Genomic DNA, 23,047 nt, shown 5'->3' with positions numbered 1-23,047 from the left:
GAAGTCAGTCTGGCAGAATCTAGGAAAAAAATTATGCGCATATATATACTGACATAGTAATACTACTTCTAGGACTCTATAATATTAAAAATATTCATACACATGCATGAGGGTCCATCTATTATAATATGTATTGTATTGGGAAAAAAATTTAAAACTACACAAATGATCTTCAATAAGGAAGTAGTTAAATAAATTACTATACAACTGTTACCCAATTCTCTTTAGCTATTATATGAAGGATAAAGCGAAGAGTGGAAATATCTCTAATATATGTTAAATGAAAAATCTAGTCCTGGGAAAGTAGTATAAAATCTCATTTATATTTATAAGAACTCTTAATACTGACTTTTTCTGAAGAGGGGAAGAGAGGAAATGGTAAAAGGAAAGATCATGTTTTGGCTTCTGAAGGATTTGAATCTTTTACCACAATAATGCTTTTATGTATTATTTGTTTAATGTAAAAAATAATGAAAAAGTTGAAAATATAAAAAAGCTTAAAATATAATAATATATTATATATTATATATAAACATATAATAATATTAACAATACTTTGAGATGATAAGCAGATCCAACATACCTAGAGAAATACTCAAGCACAGTAAGGAAGGTGACATTTCAACTAAATTTGCTTCATGAATAGTATTTTCAGTCTCTAGCAGCAAAACTTAAAAAAAAACATAAACTTCTAAAAAAACTTTTTATTTAGAAAAAATTTCAAGCGTAAGAGAAGGTGCCAGAATAAGAGCAGTACAAAGAATGCCTGTGTACCACTTATTTAGATTCATCTATTGTTAACGTTTTAGCCCATTTGCTTTACAATCTGCTCTTTTCTATCCCTTCCTATCTCCTTTTCCCTTCTCTAGCTAGCTAGCTAGATATTTTTTTTTTTCCTGAACCACTGGAGAGTAAATTAAATGTGTTGCGGCCCTTTATCTCTAAGTACTTCAGTGTGTACTTCCTAAAAATAAGAACATTCTCTTATTACATAACCACAGTACAGTTATCTACTTCAGTAAATTTTACTTTAAACTACTGTCCATATTACAGTTTTGTCAATGAACCCCAAAATTTTTCCTTACACCATTTTTCCCCCTACAGTACAGGAGCTGGTCTCAAGCCAACTGTTGCATCTGGCTGCCACAACTCCTTCGCCTCCCTTAATCTGGAATATTTCCACAGCCATTCTTTGCCTTTTATGACACTGGCATTTTTGGAGAGTACAGCCCTCATATTTTTTTTTTAAAAAGAGAAACTTCCGTACTTAAAGTTTCTCTGATGTTTCCTCATGATTAGATTCAGGTTAGACTGCTAAACAAGGGACACTATGTCCTTGTCGGGTCATTTATATCTGGAGGCACAGACGTCATCTGCCTCCACTGGTGATATTAATTTTGATTACCTGGTCAAGATGTTGTCTGATTTCTCCATTTGCATAGTTACTATTTTTGTCTTGCAAGTAATAAGGAATCTGTGGTGAGACAGTGGAAGACCAGGTAAATATGATGCCCACACATAAATCTGCCCCTAGATTCAGCACCTCTAATAATGGCTGCCTGACTCAATCTTTACTATAATAACTGAAAACTGATTTTCTAATTCCAATAGAAAACTCCTTCCACTTTTACCAACCGGCCTTTTGCATTCTACTGAAAGTAAAAGGCCTTCTGTCTCCCCTATTTATCTATCTAGTTATTTATCATCGATATGGATTTCACGGATGCCTATTATTTAAAATGGTCTGTAATACATTGTCCTTAATTATTTTCATGCTCAAATTGTCACAAATTTGGCCTATGCAACTTTTAAATTTCTCACTATTTACCCCTCTGAGCAAATTCTCATACCTAGAACTTGCTTATTATGAGAATTCCGTTTGCCAAAGAAAAGGTTAAGGCATACCTAAACTTTAGAATGAGACTCAATTATTTTTTCTGATTTTCCTAATGAAAACTGAAGGATGCCGCTGACTTACATACTTGACACACCAATGTGTACTACAAAATAGACTTACTAAAATGAGAATATTCTGAAAATAAAGAACTACCAAAATTAAGAAGCTGAGAAACAGCTAGAGACAACAAAATGAGTCAACTATCATAGAGTTTTAGTCAGTCATAACAGAAATTTGAGGAACTTCGGCACATTTCACAAAAATAGGAGTTTCTGTGTGCCTAACAGATTTGTGGCTACAGAGAAAGTGATTTGACTTGGGGTGAAAATTAGTTAACCCCTTACGATACACTTGTGCAAGATCCAAAAGGCTGAGAACATCTTTCTGCCCCTTTCAGGTCTTTTTCTGCTGTCAAGCAAGGCTGAGGAAATGGGGGTTGTTTCAACAGCAGTGCTCCAGCATCCACATATAAAAGGCAATAACAGCAGAAGTTTCTCAATTCCAGCTTCCTGATCCCTGAATCACAGCTATTGCAAAGTACTGTGAACTCTTAAAGCTCTAGAATCATCAGCCACAGAACAGGAGTACCTCCCCTAATGGGTCAGTTCTGGATAGGACTGAAGATCAGTCTCGTGGCCCAGCCTAGAACAACTCCTTTGGCCCCTCCAGGCATTTTGTAAACACCTAATTCCCTTCTTAAACTCTGGTGACTTAAACTACCTACAACAGTTTCGACTTTCTGCACCGAAACCTGATAGAGTGAGACAGATGACAGAGAAGAGAATAAACAAACGAAATAATATAGATTATGACCGCCATCTAAGAGGAACTAAGCAGGATACGTAATAGAAAAAGGAGAGAGGCTGCTTTGAAGATGGAACCTGAGGAAAGCCACACCTGGAACCTGATCTTTAAAATGAGGAAGGAAAGCTAAGGAGCTAGTCATGTGAAGGGCGGGTGAAGTCTGCCTGGCTGGAGGAATACCCATGTAAAAGCTCTATGGTGGGAAAGAACTGGGCATGTTCAAGACACACCTGCCAGTAGCCAGGGTGTTTACAGCAGAGGGGCAAAGGGAAGACGGGCAAGAGGTGAGCTGGAGGAGGAAGGCAAAAGCCAGACCACAGAGACCACAGGAAGAAATGTGGGTTTTGTTCTAAATATTACAGAAGGCCACTAAAGTTTTAAGCAGGAGAGTAGCACGTACGAATGTTTGTACAGGAGCACTTGGGCTGCAGAGTAGACAGTGGACTGCAGACGGCAAAGAGGAGTTGAGAGGCCAGTTGGGAAGCTCTCCTAGAGGTGTGGGTATGAGGAGGCAGTGGTGTAGACTGGGGAGCTCGTAGTGGAGATAAACAGGAGGGGCCAATATGCAGTAAGGAGCCAAGTTCTGCAGGTAGATCAACAGGACTAGCTGACAGAGGTGTGTGGCAAAAGAAAGGTAAATTGAGGGGAACAGAAAGAGAAAATGAAGGATGAGGCACGTGGTGGGCTTTTTTGGTTGAGCAATCCTGTTTCAGATTGTTCCTCCAAAGCCTTGTGTTTGCTCCTGAAATAATTACGGAAAGGACAATTGTCTCTAAATTGCCATATTTGAAATGGAATGTTTTACAGTCTTTAACAAAGAAATAGGAGTTCATTTAAGCATGTCCCTCAGATGAACCTAATCTATTGCCAAGTGAAACCTGCTTCCCCAGGTTGTGACTTGGACAGGACTTGTGTACATCAAAAGGGGGAACTGTTATTTAAGTTAATATTTAACCTCCTCCTCCTCCATGAACTACAAAGGGAGGTAAAAGCAGGTAAGTCTTGAAAAGAAAACAGTGATTCTTTCTAAGCTAATAGCTTTACTTTTTAAATTTCAAATATAATTAGTGATACGATTAGACTTGTGGAGCCTAGTAAAGTCATCTCTACTATTTATGAAATCAAAGTAGGTTTGACACGTGTCTGATGGAAAAAAATTCCAAGAATCTCAATTTTTCTATTTGAAAAGTGGGGAGGAATACCAAATATGCACATTACTAAATAATTGCTATTACTAAATAAACAAATTGTTAGAAATGTGAACACTTAAGGCTTCTAAAAGCATTAAGTGTATGAATAAATTATAATCATCTCATTTTGTGAATGCTCCCTATCTGCCCCAGCTAGACTGCATGTGCTATTTCACTTAGCCCACTGCAAGAGTGAGAAAGTTGTGGCTCCAAGTACCCTGCCCATGGTTAGGGGACATCTACCACTCCAAAAGGACATCTACCACTGCTTGTATTTTAAAATAAAAACAAAAACAAAACTTCCCTCCCAAACTAGTTCTTAAAATTAATATCAGCAAATGAATATTTAACATTAAGATGTTCAATATGGCTAGTTGCACTATTTGATATAATCTTACTGTGATTCTTTCCTGTCCTGTAAAATTCAAGCCATCTGAATGTACTGATAAAAAGCAAAATATACACATAGATGCTACTCAAATTAATGGCTACAACTAAGCATTTACAATATGGCAGGCACCAAGAAAGAGGCCAGGGACTCACACAGTGACTCTATGAGGTGGGCATTAGAATCCCAATTTGACTGATGAGAGACTGAAGCTCAAAGAGAGATTAAATAACTCACCCATAGTCACACTGCCAGCAAGTGGCAGAATCCAACAAATGTCTGCTAACCTGAAAGTCTACCCATGTTCTTTTCTCTCTCTCACATGCCTTCCCAGGAACAGACACAACAAACCTGAAATCCAGAGGTGCCTGAAAAGAGACTGATTTTGTTGGACTCTTTGTCGTACTTGAGACTTTAGCTATGGTGACAGTCCCTTCTATTCAACTGTTAATGGCTTAGAAATGCAACTGCTTGTTCATCTTTCTAGCAGAAAGCTAAACATAGCTTAGCTTAGTTGGATAAATAGCATATGCCTTGGGGAATGAACCAGAAAAACAGGGAAAACCATCATCCATACACACAATACATGTATTGCAAACAAGACAAATTATTCATTTGGACGGGGTAATTCATGCAGCCCTCAAGGCTCTCTTCTGATGTTGCAGTGGAAGAGTCAAGCCAAGCACTGACCAAATGTACCCTGCTCCCCAATCTCTCTTTTTGATACCTCACACTTTAGTTTTATCCCCATCATATATAATGGCTGCTCATTTTTATTCTGCCTGGGAAATTCTATTTTATCATAGTGATTTTTAATTTTTCAATTAATTTAAGTGCAAAAAATATATTGAGGTGAGAGCAAATAGGCACAAGGAAGCTTTATGGGGCAATGAAAATGTTCTTAAATTGATTGTGGTGATGGCTGTACAACTCTGTAAATTTACTAAAAATTATTGAATTCTACCTTTAAAAGGAGTGAATTTACAGCATGTAAATTATACCTCAATAAAGCTCTGTTTTAAGTATATTGAGATCATGCTAATAGATTATGGAGGTAAATTCTCCTTTCTGGTTGAGAGAATAAAAATATCACACTGCTAGAAAGCATTAAAGGGCATTCCTTTGCTGCTTTCTATGAGGCAAAGGGCCACCCTTTCTTTCTGAAACACCAGGGCACCTACATCTCATCCCTGTTGGGTGTCATAGCACCTATGCTGAAAGAGGAATATTCCTCCTTCCAGGCAGCCAGGAATGGTAAATAGTTATTGAGCACCTGGAAGGGAGGGAAGAAGGGAAGACTATCTGGAAAGGCTGGAGAAGTGGTACCCTAAGAGAAGTCTTAAATGCTGAAGAGAATTGGCCATATGAGGGAATGGCACATGAAAAAGCTGGGAAGTGAGAAAGGTCTGACCTTTTGGGAGATGAGGTATGGAAGGGGAACTACGAGCACTTCAGCACGGTTGATGTTAAAGGTCATGTTAGGGCTGCAAACTTCTGGGAACCACCCAGACCTACTGAATAAGAATATTTTGTGGGAAGACCTAGAAAAATGCATCTTAACAAGCCACTCATTCCTTTAACTGGATGATCTGTGCACACCTAAGTGTGAAGTTGACCCTAAGCGAGGCCTTATATGCCATGCTAAAGAGTCTGCATAGCACCTCAAAGGCAATGAGAAGCTGTGAACAGATTTTAAGCAGCAACGTGAGAATGGACTTGAATTTTAGAAAGAGCAGTATGACATGGCACATTGCTTTGGGGTGGGGCAGGAAACCTGGAGCCCCCTCCAGGGTCCAGGAATGCACATACACTATCATCTCCTTTACCTTTTAACCTCTTACACTAAGTAACTAAAAGAAACATACCTTTTACAGGTCAAAGTCTCCAACTGACATCTAGGTGCAGGGTGAAAAATCTATAAGGATCATTATGATATTCACTAATGTTAATGAGGGGACCCTCCCACACAACAAAATGTTTGGAGAAACCAGAGGTTACCACTCATACTATTTAGGTGTTGATTGGCAAAAGCTATTTTCAAAATGTGTAAGGACTGTACATTTTCAGCATTGACCCAGCTGGAGGCCTGAGAGATATCTTCACCTGTCTTACATGAATTAGAGTTTTGCAGGACCCTGGATGGGCTGACCTTTATATAATGCCAGTTCCTTATAGGGTTGGGAAAATGGTGTCGACCATCCACATCCAGCATCCTTGATAATATTAGTGTTAAGAGCCAACATTTCACCCCACATGCTAAACAAGTTATAGGGCTTTAATCCTCACAATAACCCGCTGAGGTAAGTTCTATTATCTCCAATTTACAGATGAAGAAACTGAAGCTTAAAGAGATGAACTTATCCAAGGCTGTACACGGAGGAGTAAGAATTCAAATCTATGTCCATCTGACTACAGAACTTGTACAGTACCACTTTATGGGATGTATCAAATAGATTTATATGTTTTCCTAGTTTTTAATGCCAATGTGAGTATTAAAGAAATAAGAAAATCTAATTACAAGACATTATAAATTATGTATAGCTCTAGAAATCACCTAGTGTAAGAAAATCTAATTTACAACACATTATAAACAAATTATGTATAGCCCTAGAAATCACCTAGTGTAAGGATCAGCAAACTTTTTCCATAAAGGATCTATAAATATTTAGGCCATGTGGGCCATATGTTCTGTGTCCCAACTACTCCACTCTGCATTGTAGTGCAGAAGCAGCCATAGGCAACACCTAAATGAATAAGCGTGGCTGTATCCAAAAAAAACTTTATTCACAAAAACAGGCAAGAGGCAGACAGGCTACATTTGGCCTTCCAGCGAAGTTTGTTGTCCTGTGACCCAGGGGAAAGGGCAGCGAATATAAAGGAAGAGCGCTTGGCTTCTAACCCCGATTCCGTGCCTAGGCAAGATAAGTGAGTGATCTTGGGCCAGTCAGTTCCTGTTTCTAGGATGTGTTCTTTTGTAGAATTTTCTTCTCAATTAACTTTAAAATAAGGTGAAACTATACTTGAACACTCTAAAATATCCACATCGGATTCTTAAGCAAACCCATAAGTAAAGAACAGTGGCAGCAATATCCTAAGATAAAGCACAAGGGAAAAGAGAACTGGAATTTTAAGAGTACTTCTATGTGCCAGGTGCTTATAAAACAGAATCTTATCTTCATCGCTAACCTTGTGAGATAGGTTTTTCCCATTTTATAAATGAAGAGCATCAGACAAGTTAAGTAATATGCTAAAGATCACACAGCAAATGAGGAGCCAGAATCTGAACCCAAGCTGGCCACTCCTCACAAGCTCAATACTGCTCTGTGCCAGTGGGTAGATGTTCTTGGCCAACAAATACTTGACTTTGCATAGATGATGACATATGAGTACTTCTCAGAGGCTGTCAGGGAGTCAGGCCTCATTCTTTCATTCTCTCTTCAGGATTCTCTCACTCTGTCACCCGTCTTTCCTGCCAGCTCTCAAAAAGATCATACCCGATTTGGCCTGAAAAATTATGTGAGAATCTAAAGTTTGTTTCCTTTAGTTCTAAGTGGAAGGACTGTGACTCATAAGTAGGAAAAAAAGACCAGGAATCCCAGAAGTCTAGGACAAAATGGTCTAAGGAAGCAGAGAGAGAGAAAAGAAGGACTGAGGAGCCCCTCACAGAACTCCGACCAGTTCTGCTGACCACACCAGAGTGGTGGGTCAGTGTGGTTCTGTAGCTCAGAACTCAGCCGAGAGTAAGAATCTATGTGATGAAACATACGCCCACGGAATTACACAAACGTATCTGATTGTCTCCTTAACCCCTGCATTGCAATTTACACTCATCAGTTTAAAACTGTACTTTGGAAATGGGGATGGGGAAAGAGAAAGTGAAACTAAGAAATGGGGTCATCATTACTTTCTTCATTGAGAGAGAGAGAGAGAGGGAGAGAGAGAGAGAGAGAGAGAGAAACATTCCACAAAGATAGGAGGATACATGTATCTTTCCACTGTCAAAAAGGAGGGGAAAAAACCAAACTCCTTAACTGAGAGTTCGAGGTCTATCGAAATCTGCAGGTACAGAAACAGCACCGCTCTCTTGCCTTAACCATATAACTCTCTCACATGCTCTGCTCCAGCACGATGGCTTCCATCATGCTTCATCCATGCCTGAGCATATTTCCTCTGCTGCTCCCTCTGCCTAAAGGAATGAAGGTACGATATGCTCCATCGCCTGCTGAAATTCCACCCCTCAAAGTCCAGATCAAATGTCACCTAGATCACAGATGTCAAAGGTGAGAACTTCAGAAACAGATCAGTAATGTCAATTCCTTCATGTAACCTATGGGGAAACCAAGGCGCACAAAGGTTAAGTAAGTCACACAGCTGGGCAATAAAGGCTTGTTCTGGAAATCAAATCAGCTGGCCTGGGTAGGGGCATGCCCTTGTAGTTACGTCTCAGTGACTGCCCTGTGACAGCTTTCTTCTCCTTCTTCTAGGAGCACCAGGTCTGCTTACACTCTCCTTGTACTCTCCCCTACACTCCACGTTAGAGTTTGTGTCCGCATTCCTACCGTCTACTCCAGAGGGGTCAAAACCATACCTTACCTATCGTGTTATCCCAGAAATTAACTACCTTTGCACATACTGGGCCTTCAGTGGGCTGTTAACAGTCATTGAACAAACAAAAAACAAAACAAAACAAAATACCAGAAAACCACGTGCTTCCCCACATCTGGTCTTATCTCCCTTCAGTCAGCCTCCATGTACTGCCAGAGGGAATCACCTACCTACAGTCTGATCTCTCCACACTTCTCAACTTAAACCCTTAAATACACACCATGATATCCACAGTTTGGAAATTGAAAGAATTGGAACGGCCCTTCCTACCCCTCCAGTATTGTCCTCTGCCACCCAGAGCACCATAAGCTCTCCCTCGCCTCTGTACCTTATGCCTGCTATCTCCTCTCCCTTGAGACACACTTTAAGAGTTCCCTGGTGCCCAACTCTCTTCTTCATGGCTAAACTTTACTCATCTTGCAAATCCCAGAATTTCTAAGAAATGACCTCATATAGGAAATCATCCCTGACTACCCACCCCCAAGTGATGTGCCCTCTTCTGTGCTCTCAAAGTACCCTGGATTCTCAGCACAGAGTGTTGCATCTATTTGTTTACACACCTGCCTCCATCCCCAACTAGACCATAACTTAGGGCAGGAGTTGTATTTGCCTCTCCAGCATCTAGCACAAAATTCAACACATTAAGTTAGACTCAATAATTCTTCTCATGTACTAGTTACAATCAGACCCAACAAATATATATGATATATATCGTTTCACTAGAGTATCTAAAACTATGTAGGCCCTATGTATATGTCAGCATAATAACAGCAATACTCAGGGGACATGTCCACAGCTCTCAACAAAAAAGCATTTACTACAAACCCACAGTCTTTAAATAAAGAGCTTAAGATGCATAATGGCATGAAGAACTGCCAGGTATTCAACACTTAAGGAGTCCCTCTGAAGAGGTATAGTGACCTAACTATTCAGCCAACCTGCCAGAGTAGCTCTGGGTACATGACCAATTTCCACTAAGTACAGGGGTGAAAGAAAAGAGCACTGTCACAGTCAGGGGCTAACAAAAGCCTTATGAAAAGGAAATCTCACAAGCACCCAGGCAAGTCCCTAGGTACTCTGCCTCTGGGAAGTGAGCACACAGTGACTTCAGGAGACCTACGCAAGATGGCCACTGGAGCACCTGAGACTAGGGGCTGCTGGACTGTCAACAGAGGGCTAGATGGAAACCATGAGTCTCACAGAATTCTGAGTATCAGATTCAAACTATGGATAATTAGTAACAGCACCCAAGGAAAAGGAACTAAGACAAGAAGGCAAACCAGCCAACTCAAGCATGAACTGATACCTGCCTAGAGAAGCATATCTGCACTACTGGACTTGAAAAGAAGGAAAGGGATACCTGGGTTTGCAGGGGAGGGAAGAAGAAAATGAGAGTGAGTTCCACTGAGAAGTAGAGTTCCAAGAATAGATAAGATTTTAAGAGATTCAAGATTGAACATTTTAGAAAACTTGCCTGTTTGTTAATCTGAGCAGGAGTTGAGGCTGATGGTAAGCTGATACTATTTTGTCCTCCCACTAATACGCACGAACAATTATAAACACCCTTTTCAATTTTATCCACTCATAAACAAATGGCCATGCTCTCTCAGTAGGTCACAGGAGCGACAGGGGTGAGTTAATTCTGTGTGCAGTCTCTTCCCATTCTCAACACTCACCTAAAGGGGGCAAGGTTCAACCCCAAACCTCTGCTGAAGTAACAGCACCTCCACCCAGCCACACAAGAACCCAGTATTATCATTGAATAGCTCATCCCTCCCACTGTCTCTCAAACAACCACCCAGGCAATTCCTCCTCGAAGTTCTCCTTGAGAAGTCCCTCAACTCTGGCCTCCTCTCAGATCCCACGGCCTCTGCTCCACTTCGGTCCTTATCACATCCCACATTAACTGTCACAACAGCTTCTTGCCCTTCTTGATGCCACCTCCAAAATCTGGCTGCATCAACTTCGCCAGATTTATCTTCCTAAAATAAATACCATATCATACTTGCCTAGTTAAAAATGATGCAATAGCGAAGTCTCACCAGCTCTCCTTCCTCAGGCTGAATACTCTGCGGAACCAAGGGTATGCTCTCATTCTCGCTCATTTCAACTTCTACCCAGGCCTGAGCCTTATCCCACTTGCTACACCCAGCATAATCCTGTTTACCCTTCAAGATCCAGTTCAGACACCATGTCTTCTTTCAAGTCTTTGCCAACCCGTAAACTAGGGTGGCCAAATATCACTGTTTGCACCTGCTGTCCTGGGTAATTTCTGAAAGCTCCCCATTTACTCTCACAGTGCCCTACTGTGAATAAGAAATTATATGGCCCTCCTCCCTAAAACCTATCCTGACCCAAAGATAGGACTAGTTACTTGTGTAACTGTCTTTTGCTATACTGTGTGTTCCTCCAGGCGATGATGCTATCTCATCTTAGTATGCACTTGCAGCATCTAAAGACTGTTAGCACCTAAAGAAAGGGCTCAGTGAACACTGGTGGAATGAAAGAATGAATCTGATTCTAAGAAAACTGTGGCAATCAATTTTATCTAAACTTCATCTAAAATTCTAAAGGAAAACATTTCTGAAACAGAATTAGATTTTAAAAGAAACAGGCCATTGAAAAATCTGTCACATAACCCATTTCTTCCCTAATCCAGTGTTCTTCAACTTTTTTTCGTTACTGCCCCCCTAAGAAGCCTTTTTAGACATTTTTTTCTAACCACACCCCCCATGAAATTTTAAAGCACAGAGATACATCTATACATAAAATGAGCAAGTATAGTTGACTTTTTATGCAATAATGGGTTCTGAATGACTAAATAAAAAATTCAAGTTAAATTAAAATTTTTTAAGCTATTAACATTAACTTTATAATTGTATTTGCTGAGTAACTTATGTAATTTTAATGTAAAATATATCAAATTACATATGCAAATTACCAATTTCTACATAATAGAAATGTAACCAAATATTTAAAAGACATTCAAAACTTATTTTTCCAGCAAAGGTAAAACAATCAAAACTTTATCTTCTTTAAAGTTATTTTAGTAAAATTAACTCATTTCATATGAGAAAATAATTTTTAACTTAACTAGCTGCCAGATATTCATTCAGATATTGTACTTCTTGACATAATTATTGGTGGAGTAAATAATTTTAATAGAATTAAACAATAAAACATAAACTATTTTTATTTAATTCTCAAATCCCAAATCCCACAAAAGCATGGAGAACCAAATATAAGCAACATCCAAAAGGCAGTCAATGGCAGCCCATAAATATGAAGAGGCCACCAAGAGAGAGATGACTTCAAGATCAAGTGACTGATGGTCCTCCAGTAATATCCATCTATTTGCCATAAGTTTGTAGTACAGATCTTGCATAATGTCAGTATATCTTGCATGAACTTGATGTCAGTGTTGCTTGTATAATACCCAAGAAAACCAAGCTTTGACGGGCCACACACTACTGTAATATCTAAGATGTTTTGGTAACCCTCCAGAACCAACTTTTTCCACCCTTAAGGTTGCAAGCCCTAACTTCTGTGTTCTCACATTTATCCTCCTAGCTCCTGTACAGGAAGGAAGGAAGGAAAGAAGGAAGGAAGGAAGGAAGGAAGGAAGGAAGGAAGGAAGGAAGGAAGGAAGGAAGGAGAAGGAGGGAAGGGAGGGAGGGAGGGAGGGAGGGAAACACTCTATCCCACAGATACCATGAGAGCTCTTCTACTACAATCATCTTCTTGGTTACTTTGAAAGAAAAGGGACTCCCATATTATTAGCCCTTCTCCCAAAAAGGAGCTCCTTCCCCTCCAAAAGCACAGACTTCTAAAGGTGGAAGAACACTGAGGTCTCATCCAGCCCCTCCTTCTTCATATGAAGAAACTTAAAAGAGCCCTGACAGGTTGAGAGATCAGCTCAATCAAGGTCATTTGTCTGTCTAGTTCACTGTTTTGGACAAGGTCACTTGTCTGTCTAGTTCACCGTTTTAGACAAGGTCTTTGTCTATCTAGTTCACCGTTCTATCTCCAGGCCAGCGCCAGACTTAGCATATAAGATGGTCAGATATTTGCACACAAAATGAAAAAATGGGGCAAATTAGTGACAGAGCTGAGAGCCCAGTTCACTTCTCCAACTACACCCTTTTACTTCCCTAGAGTATCAAATAGTGGCCACAAAGACTTGTGTTTGAAAAACTTCCTAGCAGAAATAAGCTATTTTAGTTCACATACACAGTAAAGTTGAAGAGCAAGGTCTTGTTCATTCATGTGCAGAGAACTTAGCCCATTGAAAGCTAGGGGCTGTCTGCAAATTAGTCAAGGATACCCAGTCTACAATGCACTACTTCTCACTTGCTTATTCTGCCTTGAGCTCTTTTCTAGAGTTCTTGTACACATGTCCTATCTCCCTCCCTGAGCTGAGAACCCTAGAGAGCCAAAACTGTGTCTTCTCTTTCTATTACCGAACATGGAATAGGGGCCTAATAGTTACTGAATTTAAAAAATGAAGTTACTGAATTTAAAAATGAATGAAAGATACGTCAAAAACTGAGAAATTAAGCAATATTCATTCATTCATGCATTCATTCATTCATTCAAAAAAAAAGTATGTATTTACCAAGTATCTGTGTGCCAGGCTCCCTGCTGCTCCAAAACCTAAGCTCCCTAATGAAGCTAGAGCCCTTCTCCCTAGAATGCATGCTAATACATCGTTTCACTAAATGGACATAGCAGTGGACATAGCTGGGTGGCCATATGTCTCAATAGGCCCAGGACAGTCCCAGTTTATACCTACTGATCAAGCGTTAATTATTAACAGGATCCCCTTTCTTTCTTAATATCCTGGTCTAGAAAATTGTGTAGCCCTAAGTGTAGCGAATCTTTTTCAACAAGCATTAAGGATTCAAAACTTTCACTCTACATTTACTAGCTACTCCCAGTCTTATTTCCTCATTTATAAGACAAGCATAATACTGATTAAACTAAATGGTTATACGTAAAGAAGCAGCTAGGGACGAGGCTGGGACATCAGATTGAGATCACACAGTAGAGAGCCCTGCATGTCAGGTACTTAATGTAATATACAACAGAGAGCCATGAAAACTTTTGAGGAATGGAGTGAATGTGTGGTTAAAACATCAAAGAAGTGTCACTACCTTGATTACAGAAAAGAACTAAGGGGGAATGAAAAAGAGCTGACTCTGTGACAACCAAAAAGACAGCCCAAAGCTATAGATCAAGTTTGTCACAGATTAAAATAGCAACAACTGTGCATTTGCTTTTATGAGTAGTTTAAAAGTTTCAACAATAAATAGATGTACTTGAGCAAACTCTAGTTTATTGGTCTGTGGTGTTGGCATCTTCATTGCAAAAGACAGGCCGTAAGGAAGGTTCTGGACAGCCAGACTGGCCCTCTTGTCTTCCAATCACATAAAGGAGCTGTGATTCAGTTTTGTTTTGTTTTTATTTTAATGTTCATTGTCAGGAGTTGACCGACATTGAAGAGATAGACAGGAATCTTAACCGGCCTCCTCCAGATCTTCCACTATTGCATCATTTGAAACTAAGCCTCCTCAGGCAGCGACTTGTAAAATTCAAGTCAGGTAAAATGGCAGCTACGGCAGCTGTGGGTGCTGCTGCGCTGCCACCGGCCTCAACTTCAAGCTCAAGAGAACGCGTCTCCCCGGAGCTACCAAGCGCTGAAAGGAACAATCAATAAATCAACAGGTCGGGTGCGCCTGCCCGTGGGTGCTCAAAGTCGGGCGCGCCGGCCACAGGAGGAAGTGGCCAATTATTTAAATACAGTTGGGACAGTCAGCCTTCTGGAGTCGGTTTTCGTAGTGCCTTCTCTCCGTCTATACCACTGACACTGGGAACCTACTTGGGAGAGGCCCATGCCCTGTGGACGGAGGGCAAAGCACCAATTCCAGGGCTGCTGCTCTGGTCCCCTCACCCTCCGGCCCCCAAGCAGCCCGTGCTGACACCCCTTCTCTCATCAAGCCTTTTCGGTTTGGCCACCAGGAAACTTCCATAGAAGGTGAGACTCTCACGCAAGAGACGGTTCCACAAAACCCTGAGGACCAGTGTCTGGACTTAGGGGTCAGACTTCATAAAGCTCACATGTCTCCGCAGAGGCTCAGAACAGCTCAGTGCTGCGAGTCCTGCGCTCCCGCGCGCTCACATCCATCCACCCGCGGACCGGACGTGGTGTCCTCCAGCCTCCCGACCCCATAGGGCCGGCGCCCCAAACGACGGCACCACCTCCGCTCCAAGAGCCGCAGAGGCCCCCCGCAATCCCGCGGCAACAGATCTCCCAACGTGGGTGCCCAGACCGGCGGCCCCTTCTCCTTCCTCCAGGCGGGAGTCTGGTTGCCAGTCTCAAGCTGGGACTTTGGGGGCGGGACCTTGGCGGTCCGCGCCAGGCTCGCTCACCCCTCCCGGGCTCCAGAGGCAGTGCCTTCACCCGCCACCGGCCAGTACCTCGTCGGCTTCCAGCTCTGCTCCGTTGCCTACGAGCGCCATGTTCCTCCTCCGCCCGCTGCCGCCCAAAAACCAAGAAGGGAGCGTAAAGTCAACCCCGTCTCCTCGCTCCGGGCTCAGCCCAGCGCCAGTGAGGGAGGACCCAGGCGGACCCCGCCTTCCCGCCGGCTCCCGGGCGGGGCCAGAGCGCTGCCAAGCGAGCACTTTCCCCGCCCCTGGCGCCCGCCGACCCGCGGAGCATCCATTTCTCTTTGCCACAAGCTCCGCCCCTCACAGGCCTCGCCCCGCCCTCCAACGGGTTCCGACTGGAGCAGCCAGCCAACAGTTCTCCCCAGCCGGCATCCGCCTGGGACCCCCACGTGGTTGGGGTCATCCCGGGGCAGAATTGCCTCGTGGGCGGAGTCACCTCGCACACCAAGACTTCGCCGGTCTGCCTAGCCTCTGGGAGGGTATGTGAGGTTTCCGCTTCCTGCACTCTGCAGAGTGCCAAGAGATGAGGCCAGGGTCAAAGCTGCGCTACCCCTGAGGCCCATGAAGCGTCCACTTGGTCCTTGAGCCGATGACAGTCCGCTTCCCGCGCAGGTGGACACTGTGTGCTGTAGCCAGAGTGCCTCGGGTCACTGTCACTGGTCACCCAGAGACCTTTGGTCAGGGTCACCGTCTTCTGTATATGTTTGAAAACTAAAAGAAAAACCACGAGACAGATATACTACTTAGAGCTCCTCTACCCCTCCTCCCACTACCTTGCCACTTTTATGTCTCTATAGCATCCCACCCTGACCTCTTTTGTCTCCCCAAATATATATGTATAATTCGTGCTTGCACTATAAGCTCCATAAATGTAGGGATGTTGTCTGTCTTCTTCAAGGCTGTATCCCCAGCACCTTGAAGAGTGCCTTGCACCTAGTAGGCGATCAACAGATATTTGTTGACTGAGTTTAGATGTTGATTCTTGCTTCTAACATGTAAAATAACCAAACTATCCAACTGGTAAATTAAAAGCTATATTTTAGGGGGGCTTTATCAGATTCATTTTGCATACAATAAAATTCACCAAGTTTAAGTGTATAATTTGATGACAGCTTACAAAACACCGTCCCATAGTAATATAGAACACCCCGAAAGTTCCTTGTGCCCCTTTGCTCTAATTTCCTACCCCCGGTCCCTGGCAACCAGTGATTTGCTTTCGATCACCATCATTTTGCCATTTCTAGAGTTTCATATAAATTAAATCATAGAATATGTGGTCTTTTGTGTCTGGCTCATGAAAGACTATTTAATGGTCATCTAGTGATAATTATAAAAACAGCTAACACTTATTGAGTACTTTCTATATGCCAGAAGTATGCTAAGCCCTTTGCATATATTATCTTATTTATCCTTCGTAACCCCATGAAGTAGGTACTGTTAACTTACAAATGAGTAAACCAGATGAGTAAACTGAAGGCTCAGCAAGTTTAAGTAATTTGCTTGAGGTCAGACAGCTATTAAGTAAGTAGGGGTGCAAGAATCTAAACACCAGCAGTCTGACTGGAGGGCGTGCCTGGTAACCATTGCTCTGCACTTCTAACCACCCAGCCTCTTTTTCTCCCTACTTGTTTCTGTAGAGCAGCTGCCTGCACATGTCTATTACACACATTTTCAGTGAGTCACCTTTGCATCCTTGAAATTTGCTCTACAATTTTTTTTCTTTTTTTCCCCCCTCTTTAATTCACCGCCCCCCCAACTCCACTTCCACCCCTGACCTATGGATGTTGCCATCTCCCCTTAAGAACTGGATCTCTGAAGACAGGGGATCTCCTCCCACTCGCTCGCTGAGGGCACCTGGGGCCTGGCGCACCTGGGGCCTGGCACCCCTGGAGCACATGGGGTTGGGGGGGCCTGGCATACACGGAGTATGGTCCGTGGCTCCACCTAGGTGTAAACCCAGGACCTTCTGCGTGAAAAGCAGACGTGCTAACCACTACATTATGGAGTCACCCCTTGCTCTACAATTTTGATGAGTCACTATGTAAATTTATACTAGAAAAATAAAATGGTTTTTAGCCCATAAACAACATGAAAAATGGGTTAGATTGTAATGATGGTTGCACAATTCTATGAATTTACTACAAATCATGAATTATATACTTATAATGGGTGAATTTTATAGTTCTATACATTATATCTCAATAAAACCTTTTAAAAACTTGTTAACACACTCTTTGGGTGCTCTTAGAATCAGATACATGGGGCTAGAAGGGACCTAGAGATCACTCAATTCCAGTACCCCTGAAAGTTTCCATTCCTCCCCCCAGCCTCCTGTTTATGCTTCACTTTCTGAGGCTAGATTTCCTGTGGAGGTCCAGATTCTACTCTGTATTACCAACACATAATTCTGTTTTGTAAAGTTCATTGGTTCTTAAATTAATATCACATCTTTCGAAGTGAACCCATCTCACTGGTGGCTTTTTCCTCCCCCATATTTTCAATTTCTTACTTGTCATACTTACGAATTTTAACTCCTCAGATTTTGAAGATACAAAAAAAACTTGGCTCTAATTAGTGACATGATTATGTTATATTGAGAATCAAGTCTAACTTTTCAAAATTCTATTCTTATAGATGTGTCATTTTTTAAATACCAGAGATCAAATCTGAAGCCCTGTGTGTTTTAAATTCACATCTCTAGATCAGCAACACTCATATTTCTTAGGAAGCCAATTATAAACACTGGATGAATAAACGTGTTCTAGCATCTGGAACATCTAATCAAATTTGCTTTCCTCCTGGCAAATGCCAACTTTGTTTTCCTGCACATGTGTCATTTTATAAGATCTCGAATCACAAATATAAAACAGCTTTTTTTAAAGAAAATTAGAATGGATTCATTTTTATCACAGAATTTCCCTTGCTAGTTTGCTGATAACAAATGTACCTTAAGAGTCAAGTAAGATTACTCAGATATTCCATTTCCCAGCAGTAACTAGCATTGGGATTAAGCAAGAGCGGTGTCTCAATTTTTTTACTCGAAGGCAAACCTACTGGGAGCTGTTTGGGTTTCAAAATAAATCTAATATTGCAGAATCTAATCTTTAGTATTCCCGAGCCAATTACCCTTAGCAGATGTAAGGGGTTTTCCTTGATATTTGATTTAAATAAAAATTGCATTTTCGTCATTTGTGTAGTGGGAGAATGGTTTTGCATTTAGAAATAAATATTTTAGATGCTCCTATCCATGAAATAAGTACTCATTATAAATCATGCATTTGTCAGTGGCTTTGTCTCACATTTACATCTTAGCTCCTCAAAAAGAACGTCCCCTTCTAAAATAGCCCCTCCCTCTCAATCCCATACTACCAGGTCTCCTACCCCCTTCATAGCACTTATTGCTATCTGAAACTATCTTGTTCATTTATTTGTTTACTTGTTTATAGTCTATCTCTCTCAATAACAACACTCCCACATACACTATAATGTAAACCCCATAAGAGAAGGAACCTTGTGTTTTGTGTTTACAACAAAATCGCAATGCCCAACATGTAATGGATACTTAGCAAATGGATATTGAGTGAATAAATGAAAGTATAAAAAGTTCATAATATACAGAGCATTTGGTTTAGACCTTTAGCATAATAATTATTTATTTATTTATTATTATTATTTTTTATTTTTTTTTTTAGGCGAGGCAACCCTTGGTTGACCTCACAGATTACAAGGACCTTGTCAGTTTACAATCCCTTATTTTTTATTTTTTACTTTTTACGCCTACAGCACCTGGTCTTCCTAGGTAGTCTCCCACCCAAGTACTAACCAGACCCGACCCTACTTAGCTTCCAAGATCAGACGGGATCGGGCTTGTTCAGGGTGGCATGGCTGTAGATGCATAATGATTTTTTAAAAAACAGAGAAAGCCAGTAATAATGAGATTAAAGAACACAAATTACATGAAATCTAAAAAGTAAATACTGTTTTTCTAGGGTAATGTGGCAGGCATGATGACTATATTTAATGCCTACTCATTTTTTCAAAATTATTTAAGAGCTAAGCACTTAGAGGTCTCTCAATGACCAAAAGGGATTAATTCATGTTCCCTGGAGAAGCTTAAAGGCTAGAGAGAAAAAAACCTTGTTTAGTGGAGGCTGAAATCTCCTCTTAAGAATATCCCTGTTCAGGGCATTTAAAGCTGGGTAAATATTTATTTTGCCCTCTTTATCAGCTCTTTGTTCACTTCTTTACATATAGATAGACAGATGATGATAGATAATAGATAGATAGATAGATAGATAGATAGATAGATAGATAGATAGATAGATAGATAGATACTTTCCAATCATCTTAATCTCATTCTTTTCAGATGAGGAAAGTGAGACCCAGAAAAGAGAAAAGCAAAACAAAGACTAACTTTGGCAATATGAGACCTCAGAATGGATGGAGTGTTGAGGATTTAAAAACAAAAATAAATAAGGAATCTGTGTCAGAGGCTGCTCATTGCCACTTGCTGTTCATCCTCCCTTTGCTCCAATAGTAAGAGAACCTGATTTTATATAGGGCAGCATGGTGCCCACCTTAAAGATTACATTTTCAAGGACTCATTTACAACTAGGAATGACCAATCAAACTAAATTCTGGCCAGTGAAATATATTATATTTGGCTTGCAAGAAGGCTGTTTAAAGTGAAATGACTCAACAGAGGCATGTGTCCTATTGCCCTTCTGCCTCTCCTCCTTCCCACAGGCTGGAACAGATATTATGGAGCTTCTGCCATCCTATTGGACCATAAAGTAACACCTTGGGAATAGAAGCTATTAACAAGAATAGCCAAACAAAAAGACAGAATGAGTCTGGATTCCTGATAACTGTGGAGTTGCCACATCAGTACTTGACTACTAACCTCTAGATTTCTATTACATGAACAATAAATCAATTACTATATTTGATTAAGCCATCATTATATTCAGTTTTCAGTTGCATGCAAACAAATCTAAATCTAAATGTATGAGTATGTAATTCAAAACATTTTTAGAGGTTCTGAGGCCCCATATACCTTCCCATTCACTCCAGCCAAAGCATTTAGAACTTCTAGTCAGTGTTGGCTTGGAGTAGCCGGCCTGGAACAGTTTTTCAGCCCATGCACATCTCTCCTGAGGACACTTCCTCCAAATCTTCTTTCTCTGGATTCTGTTGTGCCTTCTTTTCTGTCATGGTTTCCCTCACATTGCTAGAGTCTTTTATTGTCCTACAAATCCAAATATTCTCCACATTCTGAAGAATACTAGCATCTCTTTTTTAATAACATTCTCATTGTATTTCATGAATAGTTTTAGTAAACCAATAATTATCTTTGGCCTCTTTTCAGCCTACTACTTACACTTCTGATTGGGCACTTTGGGTTTATATCAGGCATTTCCTACACTCACCTAAAGAAGGAGTCACAGACATGAACCTCCCTAAGACTTACACATAGTAACGTCTATATTCTAAAATCAGTTTTGACTCAGTACTACAATGATTAGCTCTAAGCATCTCTAAAGCAATGGTTCTCAAACTTTAGCATGCATCAGAATCACCAAGAGGACCTGTTAAAACACAGATTGCTATCTACAGCCATGCCACCCTGAACACGCCTGATCTCGTCTGATCTCGGAAGCTAAGCAATGTCAGGCCTGGTTAGTACTTGGATAGGAGACCACCTAGGAAGACCGGGTGCTGTAGATGTAAGTAAGTAAGTAAGTAAGTAAGTAAATCAATCAATCAATCAATCAATCAATCAATCACAAATTGCTAGCCCCAAACCCCAGTTTTCTGATTAAGTTGGTCTGAGTGGGGCTTTTCAAGAACCATGAGAATCACTGCTCTACACGGTAGCATGTAACTTGAGTCCTTTGGACACAAGCAGCCTACCCGGCCAGGTACAGCCCACCAACTAAGAGTTCAGGATGAAAAAACAGAGGAGTGTTTTGGGGTTGCTACTTAGCGTACAAAGTCTAACATTATCATTCCAACTAAATGTAAAGCTAAGTTTTCTCCCTGATATTCTTCCAAGAACAAGGAAAAGAATCTAAGTGGTTAAAAAAATAAAATAAAATAAAATAAAATAACCACCTTTATTTTTCATATGACTCAATAAAACAACTTACATTGCATTTTCGATAAATTTTCTTTTTGTCCAACTGACCAATGTGAAAAAAAGGTGGGTCCTCACTGCTCCAAGTGAGCCTGACACCGGCACAGATACTAGACCACCAGTAATAAAGGCTCATTTCCTAGCTCCTCGAAGCCTGGACTTGTGACCTTGAACAATTTGCTTCAATTCATTCAGCTTTTATTTTCACGCATGTCAAATACAGAATGTGGGGTTAAAGTATATAACTTTCCATATCTCTAAGACTACAATCCTGGGATTCTAATAATTGAACTGAAGGAAGCTCTCCTTGATTTATAGTTATGATGGATGTGGTGACTGGAAGTAGCCAAGTAGATGACTTTATATGTTCCCAAATTTCCAGGTATCTCAAGTAATTCCCTCCAAAAATATCATAATAACTAGTATGTTACAGGGGAAAAAACACTTTTAAAGTGAAATAATTTATGCGATTCTACTTTATATTACCTATATACTGTCACCTCTTTCTGATGTTTCCAGATGACTTGGAATTCCCCATTGGTTTCCCAACAGAAAGCTTTATTTAGAAACATCTAAATAGTCAAAAGTAGGCTCCAAGTTGATAGCCCTCAGGTGTAGTCTGGGACCTCTGATCTGGCTCAGGTCAGAGGCAGCGTGGTATGATTTCTGCATGTCTCAACCGTTTTATTGTCTCTTAAGCACTTTTACAATCCTGTGAGATAGGCAGGGTTTACATCTTACAGATGGGAAAATTGGAGCTTTAAGATATCAAATCACTTGCCCAAAGTCATTACTGGGTGGATGGATATCACATGTTAAGGTCCTTTTCTGAAAAGTATTTTACAAAGGACATAACTGTGGCCTGGGTTTTTTGTTTGTTTGTTTGTTCTTTTTTTTGTTTTTGGAGAGATTAGGAAAGACTTCAATACTCCAAATCTGCCTCAGCACAATAAATATACCCCCAGAAACTTTTGAGCTCCCCTACTACTCACTCACCACCCCACTGGCTGATTTTTATTTTTGTTTTTTGTTTGTTTGTTTGTTGTTTTTTGATTTTGTTTTTGGTCACTATTGGGCAATCCATTCCCAGGCCTTTGGAGACATAGACCCTTGGTGGACTCAAAATGTAATTTTATGGCACTGTTCATGCACAAGGGATCTATAAAAATCATAGATGTCGAACTGTGAGGAATTTGAAATAAGTTCAAAGAAGTCCCTCCTGCAAATAATAACTCTCTACTCCCTCCCCAAAAAACCTACCTGAAGGCACTGAAGAGAGACCCCCGAAAAAGGTAAATTCTGAAAGTCGTCGGGTTCTCATACTTGAGAGAGAATTACTCTGTGACTTTCTTGGTTTTGATGGCACCAGCCTGAGGACAACCCGTGCAGTTTAATTGGTTGAAAGAACCTGAGGCCAGATCTCAGGGCAATCACAACAGCTGGAAATTGAGAAGAGATATCCAGGAAAGGGAAGAGTTGGGGGAGGGCGCCCCCAACTTCTATGGTTATAAACTCTTGTCCAAATGTCTAACTGATCCTGAACTACACACACGTAAGGCTGACTCCAAGAAGCCCAGCTA

At 40.9% G+C, this 23,047-nt stretch overlaps 1 protein-coding gene and 2 pseudogenes across 2 annotated transcripts in view; 1 reads left to right on the top strand and 2 right to left on the bottom strand.

Annotated features, from left to right (window-relative positions):
- The window catches only part of TTC39B (tetratricopeptide repeat domain 39B), a 122,578-nt gene extending 107,012 nt beyond the window's left edge, over positions 1–15,566 (bottom strand). The window contains exon 1 of one of the 2 annotated variants that reach the window (XM_006918356.3): positions 15,362–15,566. In XM_006918356.3, coding sequence (XP_006918418.1) covers positions 15,362–15,403 — 42 coding nt within the window. In that variant the 5' untranslated portion in view covers positions 15,404–15,566. The remainder of the gene's footprint in view (positions 1–15,361) is intronic. The other variant, XM_015594556.2, reaches the window with a different exon arrangement.
- Positions 15,567–19,105: 3,539 nt separating this feature from the next.
- On the bottom strand, positions 19,106–19,224 carry LOC112485197 (annotated as a pseudogene).
- A 1,715-nt stretch (positions 19,225–20,939) lies between these two features.
- On the top strand, positions 20,940–21,058 carry LOC112485024 (annotated as a pseudogene).
- The last annotated feature ends 1,989 nt before the right edge of the window (positions 21,059–23,047 follow it).

Source organism: Pteropus alecto, unplaced genomic scaffold (assembly GCF_000325575.1).
Source record: "Pteropus alecto unplaced genomic scaffold, ASM32557v1 scaffold95, whole genome shotgun sequence".
NCBI lineage: Eukaryota > Metazoa > Chordata > Mammalia > Chiroptera > Pteropodidae > Pteropus > Pteropus alecto.
This window is presented reverse-complemented; position numbering and strand designations above follow the sequence as displayed.